General features: G+C 37.6%; 1 protein-coding gene across 19 annotated transcripts in view; it reads right to left on the bottom strand.

Moving 5' to 3' along the window:
- Window positions 1-17,784, bottom strand: part of RBPJ (recombination signal binding protein for immunoglobulin kappa J region) — a 238,452-nt gene that overhangs the window by 56,620 nt on the left and 164,048 nt on the right. For 8 of the 19 annotated variants that reach the window (XM_060416939.1, XM_042251296.1, XM_042251294.1 and 5 more), the window contains one exon: window positions 16,145-16,327. The exons of 9 other annotated variants lie outside the window; for them this stretch is intronic. In XM_060416939.1, coding sequence (XP_060272922.1) covers window positions 16,145-16,161 — 17 coding nt within the window. In that variant the 5' untranslated portion in view covers window positions 16,162-16,327. Of the gene's footprint in view, window positions 1-16,144; window positions 16,328-16,823; window positions 16,915-17,784 lie in introns of all 19 variants that reach the window. 2 more of the 19 variants (XM_060416941.1, XM_042251297.1) reach the window with 2 other exon arrangements.

The following is a 17,784-nucleotide window of genomic DNA, read 5'->3' as shown; positions in this document are numbered from 1 at the left end:
AAAAAAGCTACCAAGCCAGAAGACCTTGCAATTTTAAAGCTGGGCTCTATATTGACTCCTGTGCTAAGTTGCTTCAGTCGTGTCCAATTCTTTGCAACTCTACGGACTGTAGCCCACCAGGCTCCTCTGTCCATGGGATTTCCCAGACAGGAAGAATACTGGAGTGGGTTGCGGTGCCCTCCTCGAGGGGATCTGCCTGACCCAGGAATCGAACCCCTATCTCTTATGTCTCCTGCACTGGCAGGCTAGTTCTTAACCACTAGTGCCACTTGGGAAGCCCATATTGAGTTCTAATATCTTACACATAAAGTCTTCCAAGTACCTAGTGAGGAATCACCTCATCACCGACTCAATGGACATGAGTTTGAGCAAGCTCCAAGAGATGGTGAACGAGAGGGAAGCCTGGCATGCTACAGTCCATGGGGTCACAAAGAATCGGGACACCACTGAGCAACTGAACGACAATGAGGAATCAAAGGATTAAACTTGGTAAAGAGAAGCCAGGCATTGTAATACTTAGCTCCCGTCACAAGGAAGAAAATGAGTAGAAAAAAATAGTATTTCCCTGTAAAATTTAGGTCCAACAGGCCTCTCTCTAAATTAATTCTGATTCAGCCCATAGAATGGAATAGCCTCAGAAGCAATATCATGCAATTAGGTGGTACATGAAGGCCCATAACTTTCCTTAATAAAAGTACACCTGAGAATGTAGCAATACTGCTTGACCACTGACAACAGCTTAAAATATATGCCTGTTGACTTGAGATTATTATTGCTGATGTTCAAAAGTAATAAAAATGCTATACCCCCACAAATGTGTATATATGAATACCAAAAGACATGTACAAGAATGTCCACAGCATCATCAGATGTAATAATCCCAATCAGAAACTCAGATGACCACTGTCGAAGGATCAGATAAATTATAGAATCATCATACAACATTGTGCTATTCAGCAATGAAAGTGAACAAATTATCACTACATATGCAATAACACTGACTAACAGCAAAAGAAGCCAGACTCAAAAGGGTACAAAAATTATGAGATTCTATTTTATATGAAATTTTAAAAGAAAAACAAAATTAAACTACAGTGTTCACCAGGACACAGGTTACCTTTGAGAGGGAGGTACACACACTAGGAGGAGCTATATGAAAGATCCAGAAGAACAAGTAATATTCTGTAACTTCATCTGTGTGATGGTCACACATGTATATTCACTTTGTGAAAATTTACTTTATTGTACATTTATGATTTGTGTGCTTTGTTTTTCTGTAGGTATATTACTTTAATTTATAAATACTTATCCAGATTTATTAATAGTCAAGTTTTTCAAATGAATGGATGATTCTGGGAAAAAAGTTCTTTCCTAGACTTTATTCCTATTGTCTTTGATTTCTATTTTAACATCAGATTTTAGAAGGTGGTTATTTCCAGTCCTCAGCTACATCATTCCAGAATATATGTATTTCATATCAAAGGTTAATATAAGGATTTAAGTCCTGAAAACTGGTCTTCTCTCCATCCAAACTGCAAATCAGAATTTACAATCTTCTTCCCTAATTTTAGCAGGCAAAAGAATCAGGATCAATTGTGGTCCTCTGTTTGGCAAATCTACCCCAGAGTATGCATTTTTTAAAAGTCACTAGTTATGCAGTGTCACAGAAAAATGCTGAATGGGTACTAGGATTAGAACCTTCCTACTGTTAACTTTTCAACTGGCTTCATTTGCCTCTCTCAACTAAAACCAAGATGAAGAGGAAGGAGAGAGAGAGAGTGGCATAACTGTTCTGAACAGTCTCATTTCTTTGTTCTTTCTTTAACATTTCACACACATGTAAGGGCCTGCTGTCTGTTAGGGACTGCAGTAGACATTTGGGACATGTAGCAGCAAATGAAACACGGCCCCCATCCATACAGAATACACAACAGGAGCAGCATCGGGCTACCTACGCCCTACGCAGGCATGTCTCACTTCATACACAGGTCAGTCTTACTAAGGGAGGTGCTATTATCCTCATTACACAGATGAGAAAAAAGCTTAGAAACCACTTTGCCTTGTTCACACAACGGTAAATTTGGTTTAAAATGTAACTACAGTACAATGTCCATGATTTTCCATATATTCTGCAATAAGGTAGAATTCAAGTACAGTTCAATTCTAGATACTAACATCTGGAGAGACAATTTTTATGAAGACTGTAAAGTGTACTAACTGATCCTAAAAATTTCTATGATACAGTATAGGCTTGTTTTGCTTAAGTGAGGCGTCAACAAGAAACCTGAAAGGAAACCTTCTTTCATTACCCTTCCAATACTTCAACTACTGACTAAATTATAAGGGTAAAAGATTCTTTTGTCTTTGACTACTAGAAAGTGAAAAAATTCTCTTCTAAAGCTATAAATACATAAAACTCAGGAAATCTAAAGACACCTGCTGTGGGAGCCATACCTTAGCTATTGCATACATATACATAAACAGACATGAATGTTTGTGCATATACATACATCAAATATTTGACAATTACTCTTTCATATTTCTTGCACAAAGACAATAAATGTTACATTGCTCATGACCACTGTCCACATCACCAATCATAATTTTGCAAAGTACACTTTTTTCTGAGTTGAAAAGGATCAAGAATACATAAACATCTTCTATGTCTATGTATATATACATATATATATACTATGTCACACTAACATTTTCTGTTAGTCAAAATTATTAACATAAAGACTCTGTATCAGTCCAACCTCTATTAAACCATTACTGGCCAATTTCTTAAACAGTCAAACCTCTAACATATGGTTTGGTTTTAAAGTATTTGAATTCTATAGTCTATCCGCCTTTTGTTTTCCTTTTAAATAAAGCAGACCAGAACATTTATGGATGTGTAGCCAAAAGTCTAATTCATAAAGGAAAGGCTATAATTCAAGTTTACAAGGAATTAAACTATTTCAAAGAACCCTGACCCTAAGAGGAAAAAGAAAAAAAGATTGCAACTGTAATTTTAAAACATGCAAAATAGGACAGTGAAGGGAGACTATCAATAAGCAAAAATAAAATGGTCAAAATCTGTACGTTCAGAATGGGGAAGAAAAGATTTCCAGAATATTTTTTACACACCACTGCATGAATAAGGAAATGCCTTCCTGCCTGAGTGTTTATACCCAAAACAATACATTTCTTTTGAACTGTAACTTAACTTTCTGTTATCACATGTCATGCTATAACAATCAAACGTACATTTGTGGTAAAGCCAAAAACCACTCTGAAGAAGTGGTCTTAACCACAATTCAAAGCTTATAAAGATTATCTGAGCCATTAACCTGTCGGGCTGCTTTCATACACTGCTAGACCAAAAAGGCAGGCCCCGCAGTTCATTGTAGCTGCTCCCACAAGCTTCACAAGGAAGCCACGGGGCTCTGCAAGGGAAATACACAATACAGGGGAATGGAAGTTGGTGGTACAAAAATCTAACAGCAAACTACCTTGTCTTGGGTAGTACTACAGGCAGCCTAATAAAACATCAACCATTTGAGGAGCCTCAGCTTGGCACAGGTAAAAGACAGACTCTGAATTGAGAATCACTATGAAGTGATTAGGGCTTCCCTGGTGGCTGAGTCGGTAAAGAATTTGCCTGCAATGTGGGAGACCTGGGTTCAATCCCTGGGTTGGGAAGATCCCCTGGAGGAGGGCATCGCAACCCACTCCAGTACTCTTGCCTGAAGAATCCCCATGGACAGAGGAGTCTGGCAAACTAGCCTGTGGGGTCGCAAAGAGTCGGACATGACTGAGCGACTAAAAAACGAGAGAAAAAAAAAAAATGAAGAATATAGAACATCAGTCACTTGAAGTCATAAAGCACTAGAAGACGAGACAAAAGCCTTGGGAGTTTGATGGTAGCGAGGAGGAAAACAAAGGTTAAGACCTCTTGGCAGATATAGATTTAACTGTCAAAGTTTGGGTCATTCGGGTTATATATTTACTTAGTATCTTGCTATGCTATGAATTCAAATTAGGCAAACTGCAGAGCTGTTCTATTATAAATTTACTAGTTAACTGGCTAGTCACCTTCCCTCTATCATTTGTCTAACTAGAAAGAAGAAGGGCACAGCTCTTTAAAGATCAGCTGCTCCACTGCAGCAACTTAATTCTTAACATTTCCTCTCTCATCAACATCTATCTATACAGGCATGTTTTCTAAAGACATGGTCTCTATTCTCTTAAGTATTAGATTTTTGACTTCCCCTCATTCTTGACTTCCATCACAAGGAATTCATTGACAAATGCTGTCCACTGCCTTCTCAAATTATCTTCTATATGTCCACCCCCTGATTCCATAAAGTTAGATGAAGCTCTTATTACAACTTTTGTATCTATAGCATCCTAAACTAGCCTCATGCAATAAAATAGACAAGCACACAACAAACAGAATGTATGTGTTTATATGTGTTCTCATTTAACTATCACCAACAATCCTGATAAGCCTTCAAACTTAGAAGGGAAAATTAAACCTCAAACAGTCACGATAGGATATTCCTCTGCTTATGATTTCACACTGATCACACTAAGGCTGAAGATTAAATATACAAGGAAGCCATCTCTACTCTTTAAACCACTCATCTTCTTTAACTCCCCAAATAATTGTGTTTGTCCCAATTCACTGATAAATTAACTCCTATTTGCTCTTCCATTAAATAAACCACCTATCATATGGAAATTTATTTAAGTGTTCCAGAAAAATCACTTCTTAACCTGTAAAGTATTTCTTAGTAAACCAAAACTGTTGATTCTCAAGGATGAAATGCTGCAGTAATCCAACTAGAGAACAGAACAATGCCACAGTTAAATCAGCCATGAAAATCTGATTGTGTTAATAGCCCTAAACATGAAGGTGAAGGTGAAGTCGCTCAGTCGTGTCCGACTCTTTGCGATCCCGGTGGACTATAAGTCTACAGTCTTTCTTTAAGTATCCCAGTAATGAAGAAAATGTCAATCTGTTTCCATAATAAACTAGAGATGCACAAGGGAATTTTTAGGCCGTAACTTTTATGCTGGACAATTTTTTTAAATGGCAGAAGTGTACATTAGAGAAATATGGACAACATTATGCATGTGTTATTCATATAAAATTGACTCAACTGCATACAATATTAACATCAAGTTTTCAAATGCAAGTCTGTATGTACACAGCATATGCTCACTAAATGAATGAATAATATTAAATAGTAAGTCATCTGTTAAAAAAGGTGAACAAAAAACTGTCATAAAACTGTAGCTCTTAAACTATAATATTAATTACACCAACTATTGTTTTAAAATATATATATATAATTAAGGAAAACTAATATCTTTATATTCACTACACTTTTTTTAGCTTTTTGTTTTATATTACAGTATAGTTGATTAACAATGTTGTGTTAGTTTCAGGTATACAGCAAAGTGGTTCAGTTACACATATACATATATCTACTCTTTTTCAAATTCTTTCCCCATTTAGTTTGTTACACAATATTGACCAGAGTCCACTGCGCTATATAGTAGGTCCTTATTGGTTACCCTTTTAAATACAGTAGTGTGTACATATCAATCCCAAACTCCCTAATTATCCCTCCCCCCAACCCTTCTACCCTGGTAATCATAAGTTCATTTTCACAGTCTTGTTTCTGTTCTGTAAATAAGTTTATTTGTATTCTTTATTTTTAGATTCCTTAGGACATTCTGTCTGACTTACTTCACTCAGTGCCAATCGCTACATCCATCCCCCTTGTTGCAACTGGTATTATTCCATTCTTTACAATGGCTAAGCAGTGTTTCATGGTGTGCTTAGTGGCTCAGTTGTATCTGACTTTGCGACCCCATGGAGTGTAGCCTGCCAGGCTCCTCTGTCCATGGGGATTCTTCAGGCCAGAATACTGGAATATTCTCATCTGTTGCCATGCCCTCCTCCAGGGGATCTTCCAACCCAGGGATCAAACCCAGGTCTCCCGCATTGCAGTCAGATTCTTTACCAACTGAGCCACGAAGGAAGCCCAATATTTCACGGTACATGTGTACATCTTTGTCCATTCCTATGTCGATGGACACTTAGGCTGCTTCCATGTCTTGGCTATTGTAAACAGCGTTATAATGGACACTGGGGTGCGTGCATCCTTGCAGACCATGTTCTTCTCCGAATATGAATATATGCCCAGGAGTGGGACAGCAGGATCACGTGCCATGCTGTGCTAAGTTGCTTCTGTCGTGTCCAACTCTTTGTGACTACGGACTATAACCCTCTAGGCTTCTCTGTCCATAGGATTCTCCAGGCAAGATACTAGATTCTCCAGGCAAGATACTAGGGTGGGTTGTTGCCAAGCCCTCCTCCAGGAGATCTTCCTGAACCAGGGATCAAACCTGAGTCTCCTTCACCTCCTACGTTGGCACTTTACCACCAGTGGCACCTGACAAGTCACTGCAGGATCACATGGCAGCTCTATTTTTAGTTTTTAAAGGAACCTCCATACTGTTCTCCACAGTGGCTATCGCAATTTACATTTCCACCTACAGTGTAAAAGGGCTCCCTTCTCTCCAAATCTTCTCCAGCATTTACTGTTTGCAGACTTCTTGATGATCGCCATTCTGACTGTTGTGGGTTGATGTCTTACTGTAGTTTTGATTTGCATTTCTCTAATAATTCAGTTCAGTTCAGTTGCTCAGTCGTGTCCGATTCCTTGCAACCCCAGGGACTGCAGCACACCAGACTTTCCTGTCCATCACCAACTCCTGGAGCTTGCTCAAACTTATATCCATCGAGTTGGTGATGCCATCCAACCATCTCATCCTCTGTCATCTCCTTCTCCCCCTGCCTTCAATCTCTCCCAGCATCAGGGTCTTTACCAATGAGACAATTCTTCGCATTAGGTGGCCAAAGTATTAGAGCTTTAGCGTTAGTCCCTCCAACGAATATTCAGGATTGATTTCCTTTAGGATTGACTGGTTTGACTTTTTTGCTGTCCAAGGGACTCTCAAGAGTCTTCTCCAACACCACAGTTCAAAAGCATCAATTCTTCAGCACTCAGCTTTCTTTAAGGTCCAAGTCTCTGACATCCATACATGACCACTGGAAAAACCATAGCTTTAAACAGACCTTTGTCAGTAATGTCTCTGCTTTTTAATATGCTGTTTAGGTTTGTTTCATAGCTTTCCTTCCAAGGAGCAAACATCTTTTAATTTCATGGCTGCAGTTATCATCTGCAGTGATTTTGGAGCCCAAGAAAATAAAGTCTCTCACTGTTTCCATTATTTCCTCTTCTGTTTGCCACGAAGTGATGGGGCTGGATGCCATGGTCTTAGTTTTTTGAATATTTAATTTTAAGCCAGTTTTTTCACTCTCCTCTTTCACTTTCATCAAGAGGCTCTTTAGTTTATCTTTGCTTTCTACCATAAGGGTGGTTTCATCTGCATATCTGAGGTTATTGATATTTCTCCCAGCAATCTTGATTCCAGCTTGTGCTTCATCCAGTCTGTCATTAACATGATGTACTCTGTATATAAGCTAAATAAGCAAGGTGACAATATACAGCCTCGTCGAACTCCTTTCCCAATTCGGAACCAGTCTGTTGTTCCATGCTCTGTTCTAACTGTTGCTTTTTGACTTACATACAGATTTCTCAGGAGGTAGTTAAGGTGGTCTGGCATTCCCATCTCATTTAAGAATTTTCCAGTTTGTTGTGATCCACACAGTCAAAGGCTTTAGAGTAGCCAGTGAAGTAGATGTTCTTCTGGAATTCTCTTGCTTTTTTCTAGGATCCAACAGATGTTGGTAATTTGATCTCTGGTTCTTCTGCCTTTTCTAAATCCAGCTTGAACATCTGGAATTTCTTGGTTTATGTACTGTTGAAGTATGTGATATTTAATAACTAGATACCTAATCATTAAGTACCTTTCCATGTGTCTCTTGGCCATCTGTATGTCTTCTTTGAAGAAATGTCTATCGCATATTTGTTGACTGGGTTGTTTGAGGATGACCAACTATTTTAAATTAACCAACGATTATGAACAAAATGATCTGAAATGTCCAACAAGTTATTTTCTGCAGTGGAGGAAAAAATTGTCAACTGTCTACCAAATGAGGTGATACTAACTTCACAAATTTTATAATGAGGAGGAAAAGGAATTAACTATTTTACCAAGTCCAAAAAGCTAAAATGATGATTAATTTCCTCACTCTAATGAAACTGTCTATTTTTCCCATAGAGAATGTCCTGCCAACATACCATGCTATAGGTAATTGCTGTTTTTTACTCTTCAATAGCAGTGTAGTTTAATGAGGCATACTGACACTTCAAAAAAAAGTGATAATCCACATTGCTGACAGATTCTATTAAGAACCGGTATCAAGATCTAAATGGGGCTATAAACAATACAGCTGAAAAGAACTCCTTAGAAGTTTATGTTCTTTCATGTAGTTTTGTTGAATCTAAAACTAACTGTTAGGAAAACTTAGATACACCAGGTGTAAATTTTCAGTAATTTCACCCAGGCAATTTTTTACTACAATAACAATAATCAAGTGCTAACATAAGATCCATTATGTATAAGCCAGATAATGATGCTGTTAACAAATTAACTTCCTGGGCTTTTAAAATGTTAGTAACTCCTGGGTATGAAGGATAGTTTAAGATTGAAGTTAAGTACTTAATTCTAAGTATAAGTTTGAATTCTGGAATAAAAATCAAAGCAAAAGGGGGATCATTCTAATTGTTGACTTTTTCCCTGATTATCCAAAAATGTCTTGGTTTGGTTCTGGTATTCCTCAAGAAATAAATCCTACTCGTCTGGCCATTATACTCAACAACTTTCTTCTGTAAGAGGAATACTACTTTGCCTTGGGTCAGCCCTCTTCACTTTTGGACAATTTACTAGCATCTACATTTTATGCTATTTTCATAACATCCTTATTTCTCACTTGGTTTGCCAGGTTCTCTGACTCAAAACACAGTCACATATTATTCTACACAATAAGAATATAGAGCTAATATTCTTGTTCGTTCAGACTGCATGTAAACAAGAGAGAGAGGGCTAAGGGGTAGAAAGGAAGAAAGAAGAGAGAACTGCAATGTAAAAGAGCAGTTTAAAAAAAAAGGTTGGAGAGAAAAAGACTGCTTGAGGAAGTGACAGAGTCACCAAGTTGAAGAAACATAAAAGAGAGCCATGGAGTGTCTGATGGCCGTAAAAGGGCAATCGTCCACCTCCTAACAAACCAAATCTGGTCAACACCAAATATGGAAATGTTTTCACTTAAACACAGAGCTTTTCTTCTGTGGGATATGAAGATAGATCACATTCTTTCCCTACCAAAAAAAAAAAAATCTCACACTTGGATATCTACTATTGTGAGAAAAATATGTTGACTTGTTGTATAAACAATTTTCAAGTTTTTCTACCCCAAAGTTCAGGACTTTCTAACAACAAGAAAAACACCACAGTCCTTTCACAGTTATCCTAAAGCTTCAGTCTCCACATCTGTAAAATAGGGAAGTTAAATGACAACCTGGAAAGCCACGTGAAGACTGAGCTAATACCCATAACACACTTAAGGGGGCATGTTGTAAGCACAATACCTGCCAAGTGTTAGCTATTATGCACTCAGCTTTTCTTGGCCTTTAGACTTACAAACCTCAACTCACAAAAGGTAACTGATGACAGAACCATTCAAATCAAGATCATTTCAAAATAAAATCCATTTCTGTATATATCTACTCATTCTATTTATAAATTAAGAGGTTGGTAAATAAGAGAATGGCCTATTCTGCTGCTGTAGGACAGACACGTTATCTTAAAATCTAGTGTTCTCAAAAAGTTCATTCATTCAACAGGTGTTTACTGAGTACCTGCTATGACTAGTCACTGTCCTGGGGCTGAGGATACAGGAATCAACAAAATAAAAATTTGTGTAACGTGGAGGACTGGGGAGGGGAAGGATTAGAAATTGGCTCCCGGCAGAGGACGCAGGGGCTTTTATTTCAAAAGTGAATGCTTTCAATGGATTCTGCCTGTTCCAAGTTTTATATACTTCTGTTACTTGCCTCTCCCCTATTCTTGCCCCGAGTCTAGAGTTTCTCACTCAGAGTACTTTTTCCACAGGAATTTCAAATATAAAGGAATTTTAACAAGTTCAATTTCATGCACAATTAATCTAGCTGCTATCACCAGAACTTCAACATACAGTTTTGATCACTTTCATTCACTCATTGCTATGATAAAACACAAAAGCACTCAATCAAAGTAAATGCTTTGAAAATGTTTTGTCCTATCTCCCACCCTAGGAATCCCCAGGATTCCTTATAACAAATAATTAAGCGGCAGAGGGGAAAAGGAGTCAGTCGTCCTTCCTGATCACTAGCACATTTTCAGTTATGATCTTTCAAGATTTTATGTTCACTCGGTAATTGTTAAAGCAACCCCTGAAGACTTGCGGAGGTCAACTACGGCCACCATGATTTTATTTGCAGTTCTTCATCAGCTACCAGAGCCTCACAGAGCTCATTCACTCTGAGGTGTAGGAAACTGGCTACACAGTTGATATGGTCTCCATTATGAAAGCTGTACTCCTCACTGAAATGACAAGTCTGGCATTTCCAAGAAAACTCATGCACATTTCCCTGCTCATCACTCACCTACATGTGCTAACAGTTCAACAGTGTAACATCAACTGATTCCACTGTATTTTTTCAAAAGAAAGAGATTCTCTGATTTTTATGACAGTTCCAAAGCATACGCCCATTTTCAAGTAGGTTCATATTCAAGATGGGTTCTAATATTCTTAACAGATATCCCAGATCCCACAGAAATGCAAAATAGTATAATTTTTTTAAGTAATAAATTAAAAAGTAGTTTCAGAAAGTTCCTAATTCTAAAAATACTATCATTTACTTAAAAGATTTATTTTTTTTAAACTTTGTTACCTTCAGAATCTAAAACAACTTTTAAAATACTTTCAAAACACCTTAACCTTCATTCTTAGGGGGTATTTTTGACTGATCTGTTTTTAGTAACCAAAAGTATAATGGAGCTGTATCTAATAATTGACATAGTAATTTATGATATGTTTTCTTCTAATTCTAGATGTGTGGTTGAGGTGCTGCCTCTGGTCAGTGCTCTCAGTTCTAGGACAACTATAACTAGAAGGTAGTTGAGTTTCTTTCTAAACTACAGTTTAGGAGGAAAAGCTTTCAAAGAAAAAGATAAGTTGCTCACATGCGTTATGATAAAGTAAAAGGGACACAGTTATAAAGAAAGAAATGCCACAAGGGTATCCCCTTGCCTGAAACCTTGCACCCAACAGGATAAGCAGCATGAGGCCAAGAGTGATGATGATGGAAGTAAACATGACTAGCATGATGATGAAAAGTAATGCCACTGATATAAGTAGGAAGTTTGAGAAAAGACAAGGCTGGGTGGGGGTTTGGGGGCGGGGGTGGGGTGCTTGGGGAAATAATAATAGGATTCAACTGTACATGGAAAGAAAGGATAGACCGTACATGAAACAACAGGTTGCAAATTGGGAAAGGAGTACGTCAAGGCTGTATACTGTCACCCTGCTTATTTAACTTCTATGCAGAGTACATCATGAGAAATGCCCGGCTGGATGAAGCACAAGCTGGAATCAAGACTGACAGGAGAAATATCAATATCCTCAGATATGCAGATGACACCACTCTTATGGCAGAAAGTGAAGAAGAACTAAAGAGCCTCTTGATGAAAGTGAAAGAGGAGAGTGAAAAAGTTGGCTTAAAGCTCAACATTCAGAAAACGAAGATCATGGCATCCAGTCTCATCACTTCATGGCAAATAGATGGGGAAACAATGGAAACAGTGAGAGACTTTATTTTCTTGGGCTCCAAAATCACTGCAGATAGTGACTGCAGCCATGAAATTAAAAGACACCTGTTCCTTGGAAGAAAAGCTATGACCAACCTAGACAGCATATTAAAAAGCAGAAACATTACTTTGCCAACAAAGGTCCATCTATTAAAGCTATGGTTTTTCCAGTAGTCATGTATGGATGGGAGAGCTGGACCTTAAAGAAAGCTGAGTGCTGAAGAATTGATGCTTTTGAACTGTGGTGTTAGAGAAGACTCTTGAGAGTCCCGTGGACTGCAAGGAAATCCAAACAGTCCATCCTAAAGGAGATCAGTCCTGAATATTCATTGGAAGGACTGATGATGAAGCTGAAACTCCAATACTCTGGCCACCTGATGCAAAAAACTGACTCATCTGAAAAGACCCTGATGCTTAACAAGACTGAAGGCAGGAGAAGGGCTCGACAGAGGATGAGACGGTTGGATGGCATCACCGACTCGATGGACATGAGTTTGAGCAAGCTCCAGGAGTTGGTGATGGACAAGGAAGTCTGGCATGCTACAGTCTCTGGGGTCACAAAAAGTTGGACAGGACTGAGCAACTGAACTGGAGTATATTTCACCCAATTCAGAGCAGCTACTATGTATGGTTTTGACTCAATTTCTAAGAACTTGCAGAGAAAAATGAATTGTGTTTATTATCTTTTGGCTTATTATTTTGGCAAAGATTTTCTCTGTTTTTCAACTCCCAAGTGTAAAAAACTAATGTACAAATTCCATTGTTATGAAACAATTTACCAGAAGTCTTCATTCTCTTATTGTTTTCTAGGGAGGAGGAAACTGTATTTCAAACACAATCTTAAAACATACATATGCTGACACTATCCTACTCTGAGGCTTAACTTTTAAAAAAATACTCACCAGAAACTCTGTGATCATCTTTAATAAGTCTATAAAGCAAATATGTGCTGTTAAGCGGATACTGGAATAGCAGAGGCACTAATCCAAGACAAATAAAAATTTTTAAATTATCAAATCTTCACAAAAACAGAAGCTCTAACATTTAACTACCTTAAATACTTGTGATATATCTGATTTATGGTAAAATTTTTTCAGTGTTAAACCTTTATTTTTACCTTCTAAAGCAAAGAAGGTATATGAAAAAGTTCTAAGATCTAAGGAATAGGAGAATGAACTGGGTAGATTTTAGTATGTATCATCAGTTTTTCTGAACTTTTTTAATTGCATGGGTCATTTTCATCATCAAAGAAAGAGTAACTCCTCCACAACTAAGAAATATTATAAATTTCTTATCTGTGAGCCTTTTGGAGAAGGAAATGGCAACCCACTCTAGTATTTCTGCCTGGGAAAAAATCCCATGGACAGAGAAGCCTGGCTGTCTACAGTCCACAGGGTTGCAAAAAGTCAGACACGACTGAGAGACTTCACTATCACTGACACTATGAGCCTTTAAATATTTACTAGGGCAAGCAAGCAACAAGAAAACACACGTACACACACACAAATAATACTATAAAAAACAAATATGAAGTTTCATAGTTTAATAACTGTTCCCTAATGTCAGAGATAAAACTACTGAGCTAATAATACTGTTTTAAATATCTGAAGTCTTCTCTGGCTGAGATCAGTTTGACAATACAGATTTACAAGACGGAGTTTCATACTGTTTCCCAGTTGATCATTACTAGAACTTAGGTCTGCAATACAGTACACATATGTACCCTTGAAACGAGTTTTCACACAACTATATCATGTGATTCACTAATGACATTTCCTTTTCTGTTCTTTCCTGCTTAATTTAATTTGTCCGGGGGGGGGGGGGGGTGAGAAGAATAGCAACTTAAATTGATTGCAAAACGGGCTGCCATCAGCAGTTTGAAAACTACTGATTTAAGAGTTAATTAACACCAGAATACATGCCAAAGGACAGTATACTAGATTACTTGACAAAACAGGCAGAGTTAATGCCCTCTAGAGCGTGGCTACTATGTTTCCCTTTTCTTCCTACTCCTCAGATAATCTCCTATACTAAACTTCACTCGCATATCACTAGGAGCCACAGACTGGAACCTATCCTGGTCACTTTTTCTCAGCAAGGCAAAACAATATAAAACTAGTACCATTCTGAGGAACATCTATTACTATGGGAAGCATACACTCAGTGGAACTAAAACAATCCAATCAACATACACATAAATGTGCATATCTCGTTTACTTCAGCTTAAAAAAATGAAACAAGTTTGTTTCAAAATACTCCTTTCTATATTCACTGTGCTGATTTTCTTTTCTATTACATGTCTTAATGCTGATCATAACCCACTAAATTGAGTTCTTGACCCACTAATGAATAGGTGGAAACCTGAAATTTGAAAAACAAAGCTTCAGAGAACACACAAATCAAACTAGCAGGATAAGAGAACCACAGATAAATTACCAGTATCTAGTGGCCACCTTCTTTCACTGATGAGAAAAAGCTCAAAGAACTGAAAACATCAGTCAAAGAGTGATTGTTTATTTAACTCCAGGAAGACCATACAAGAAGGTATAAGATTCAGGAAAAGACACTGTGACAGCATTACACCCCCACACAAAGCAGTTCCCGATACAGCATTTAATAATCATCACCACTGTCACTCTAACACTGGCTTCTCGCATGCTCAATCCCGCACTAAATGCATATATAATTTATCTATATAAGTGGTGTGTGTTAAGGTATGTATCTGTGTGTATATGCACATAATAGTATACACTTATGGTATTGTATTTTTAATACATAAATTTATATTTTTTTCCAAGGCATTCTTACAACCTGTCAAAACAACAAGGCAGTGCCAGATCTGAAACCCAGGTTGGCTGGCTGCAGAATCTCAGCTCTTAACCACTCAGGTATAAGCTCTTCCAAAAGAAAAGGAGTACCCAGCTCTGACTATGCATCAAGAATCCTCTGTGGCGTTAAAGAGAAACAGACAGATGCCCAAGTGCATCTAAAAGGAGATATAAAAGGAGACTTTTTTAAGCTGAAGTGGCAAATATTACAGAGAAATATATTTTATAGATAACGTATCAATACCATCTCCAACCCATTATGTCAGAAAAGATCTTTTCCGAAGGAGTAGATACTGCCACATTGGACATAAAACACCTGTTCAATTAATCGACAGTTGACTTCACCTTGAAATTTGATTCACTGTCATTATAGGCTAGAATTTAATAAAAAGTAGTTTTGTCTTAGACTTAACAACTAAATTCCACTGATAATTTAACTGCTGACACATCAAAAGGTTCTCGACATAAGGTAGCCTAAATGATAAAAATTACAGGCTGTTCCACTGTACTTCTATTATACTTCTATATCCATGATTTAAACCTCTATTTTCCCAACATATTTTCCTTCATTACCTAAAAGATAAAGAATTTTGAACCCAACGTAACATACACGAATTCAGCATTCTCCCTGGGTTGATTCACTTCCACATCTTGAAGAAAACACTTAGTAGCAAGCACATAGTACACAATTAGGAGGTTTCCAAGGTTTCAAATAATTAAGAAATGGTTTTGACTACATCACTCAAATAAAATGTTATGAACAGAAAAACCTTAAAGATTTTTGATGGTCAAGAGGGTAATATGAAGCCTAGAATTACCACTATTAGCAACCACAAGTAACAGTGGGGCTACATACCTCAAGCACAGGAAAGATGAACTGTATACTTATGGAGGTGAAGAGAGAACAATCACACTATTAATGAAGAACCACTCATTTTCCTCAGTAAAAGTTTTTTGTAAAAGACAAAAACAGCACAAACTATAAATGGTCCATGTAAAAATTATTTTGTTTGACCAAATTAATACCCTAACTGAAGAACTGTATCCAATTATTTCCTGTTCAGGCTACCATGAAATGACAGCACTGCAGAGAAACTAGCCTATGATGAAAACCATAAAGATAATTACAGACTAACATAGGAATAATCCCCAAACTATTTCATGAAAGAAATTATAACCGATTACTATTAAAATTTAGCAAAAAATGTCTACTCCAGTGTATCCTATAACCGTATCTCAAAAGGAGGGGGAGAGGGGACTCATTCAACAAGCTTGGGATATATAGTTTTTTTTCTAAACAAAAAATACTTTTGCCGTAAATCCATAACCACATCTGCAATCTAAGTATTAAAATATTTTAAAATACATGTTAATTAAATATAGGATCATTAGTGTTTCTTCTACCCATGACCTTGGGGGATCACTGGAAGATTTCTAAAGCATACCTTTTAATCCACGCCATGGTACTTCAAGAACATGTTAAGGTAAGCCACAGGCTGGAACACTTCGATGCACCTCACAACACCTCAGCCAGTATATCTGTATCATTCTCCTTTCCTTTTGAGATCAAAATGTTTCCGAAGAACTATAATGCTTCCATCTGAATGACAGTTTCATAATTTCAATGACTTAAAAACAAACAAACAAACAAACAAAAAAAGGACTTAAGTGTTGGTATGTTAAGCCACTAGTGCACTGTGTTAACTGAAGCCGCAACTAAGACAAGCAAGCCAGCTGCTGCTACTGCTATGTAACACTGTCATTTTTAATATGACCCTCATGTGAATGAGGAAGAGTCCTTGCTTAGTGGCCAGTGACAGCCCTTGCTTTCCTGCATGCCTGAGTACCTTCACTTCAGTTGTGTTCAACTTTCTGCGACCCTATGGACTGTAGCCCACCAGGCTCCTGTCCTTGGGATTCTCCAGGCAGGAATACTGGAGTGGGCTGCCATGCCCTTTCCAGGTGATCTTCCTGACTCTGGGGTCGAACCCACGTCTCTTACGTTTCCTGCATTGGCAGGTAGGTTCTTTACCACTAGCTTGCTTTACTGGGATCTATCCAAAGCCCACAAATCTCTCTGCCCCAACTGATTCTTCAGTTTTCTTCTCAAGGAATTAAAATAACCTAAAAGATGGGTCTGGAACACTTGGTAGATGCCAGGTTCTCCTCTGACCAACTATTCTCTGCAGAAGGAGAGCTGGACATTACAACACACCTGCATAAAATGGAATTCGTTAATAGACACAACAGTAATGCCCTCAATAACACCCCTTCCTGATGCTAATATTACTGAATCATTTTAATTCCATGGAAGTCATTAAAGTGTAAAAAGTTTCTCCAAAGTTTACTTCTATGAACAGCATGCAGATAAATGAATAGATCAACGGCTAACTACCAGGTTTTAGTGCTTCTGTGATTGCCCTGGCAGGTTACCAGATTCCTCCTTCCTCTTCACCCCACTCCACCTTTCTTACACATGAAGACATTAAAAACACTTCATTATTTAAATGATATAGTAAGAAGTCTATGTACCATATTTTAAAACTAAAAATTCACTCTACTTTTGCTTCAAGCTTGGCACTCTATAGTTGTAAGAAGAATGAACACTCAAGCTACACAAAAGAAGAGAAGTAATACACACATTTATGTCATAAAGCAATTAACATTGCTTTAGGATGACTGACCAGGAAACTTTTAATAAAAGCAAGCCATAAAAAGAGCTTCCAAGGAAAGAAAGTAGCTGGGAGAGGTTTGCTAGACTCTGGGTTTGTGGAACAGCTTGTGTAAAGGTTGACAGACAAGGAATGGAAGATGACAAAAGTTTCCCAGCTAAAGAGAACATGCTAAAAAGCACATGCTAAGGAAAAACAGAAATTATTTCCTGCTTAAAAGGGTAGATTCAACAGATGAATGTCAGAAAAAACTACATATTCCTGAGATTTAGATTTACTGCAGGTTGTAGGGAATACAGATTACAAAATACAAGTAACTCTTTGGAAAGCTTAATAGTGGCATAGCTGAATACAGAAAAGAATTCTACCAGGGCAGGTGGTAAAATAATAATGAACAACAGAAACAAGGGACC

The sequence above is a fragment of the Ovis aries genome, chromosome 6, assembly GCF_016772045.2.
Source record: "Ovis aries strain OAR_USU_Benz2616 breed Rambouillet chromosome 6, ARS-UI_Ramb_v3.0, whole genome shotgun sequence".
Classification (NCBI taxonomy): domain Eukaryota; kingdom Metazoa; phylum Chordata; class Mammalia; order Artiodactyla; family Bovidae; genus Ovis; species Ovis aries.
This window is presented reverse-complemented; position numbering and strand designations above follow the sequence as displayed.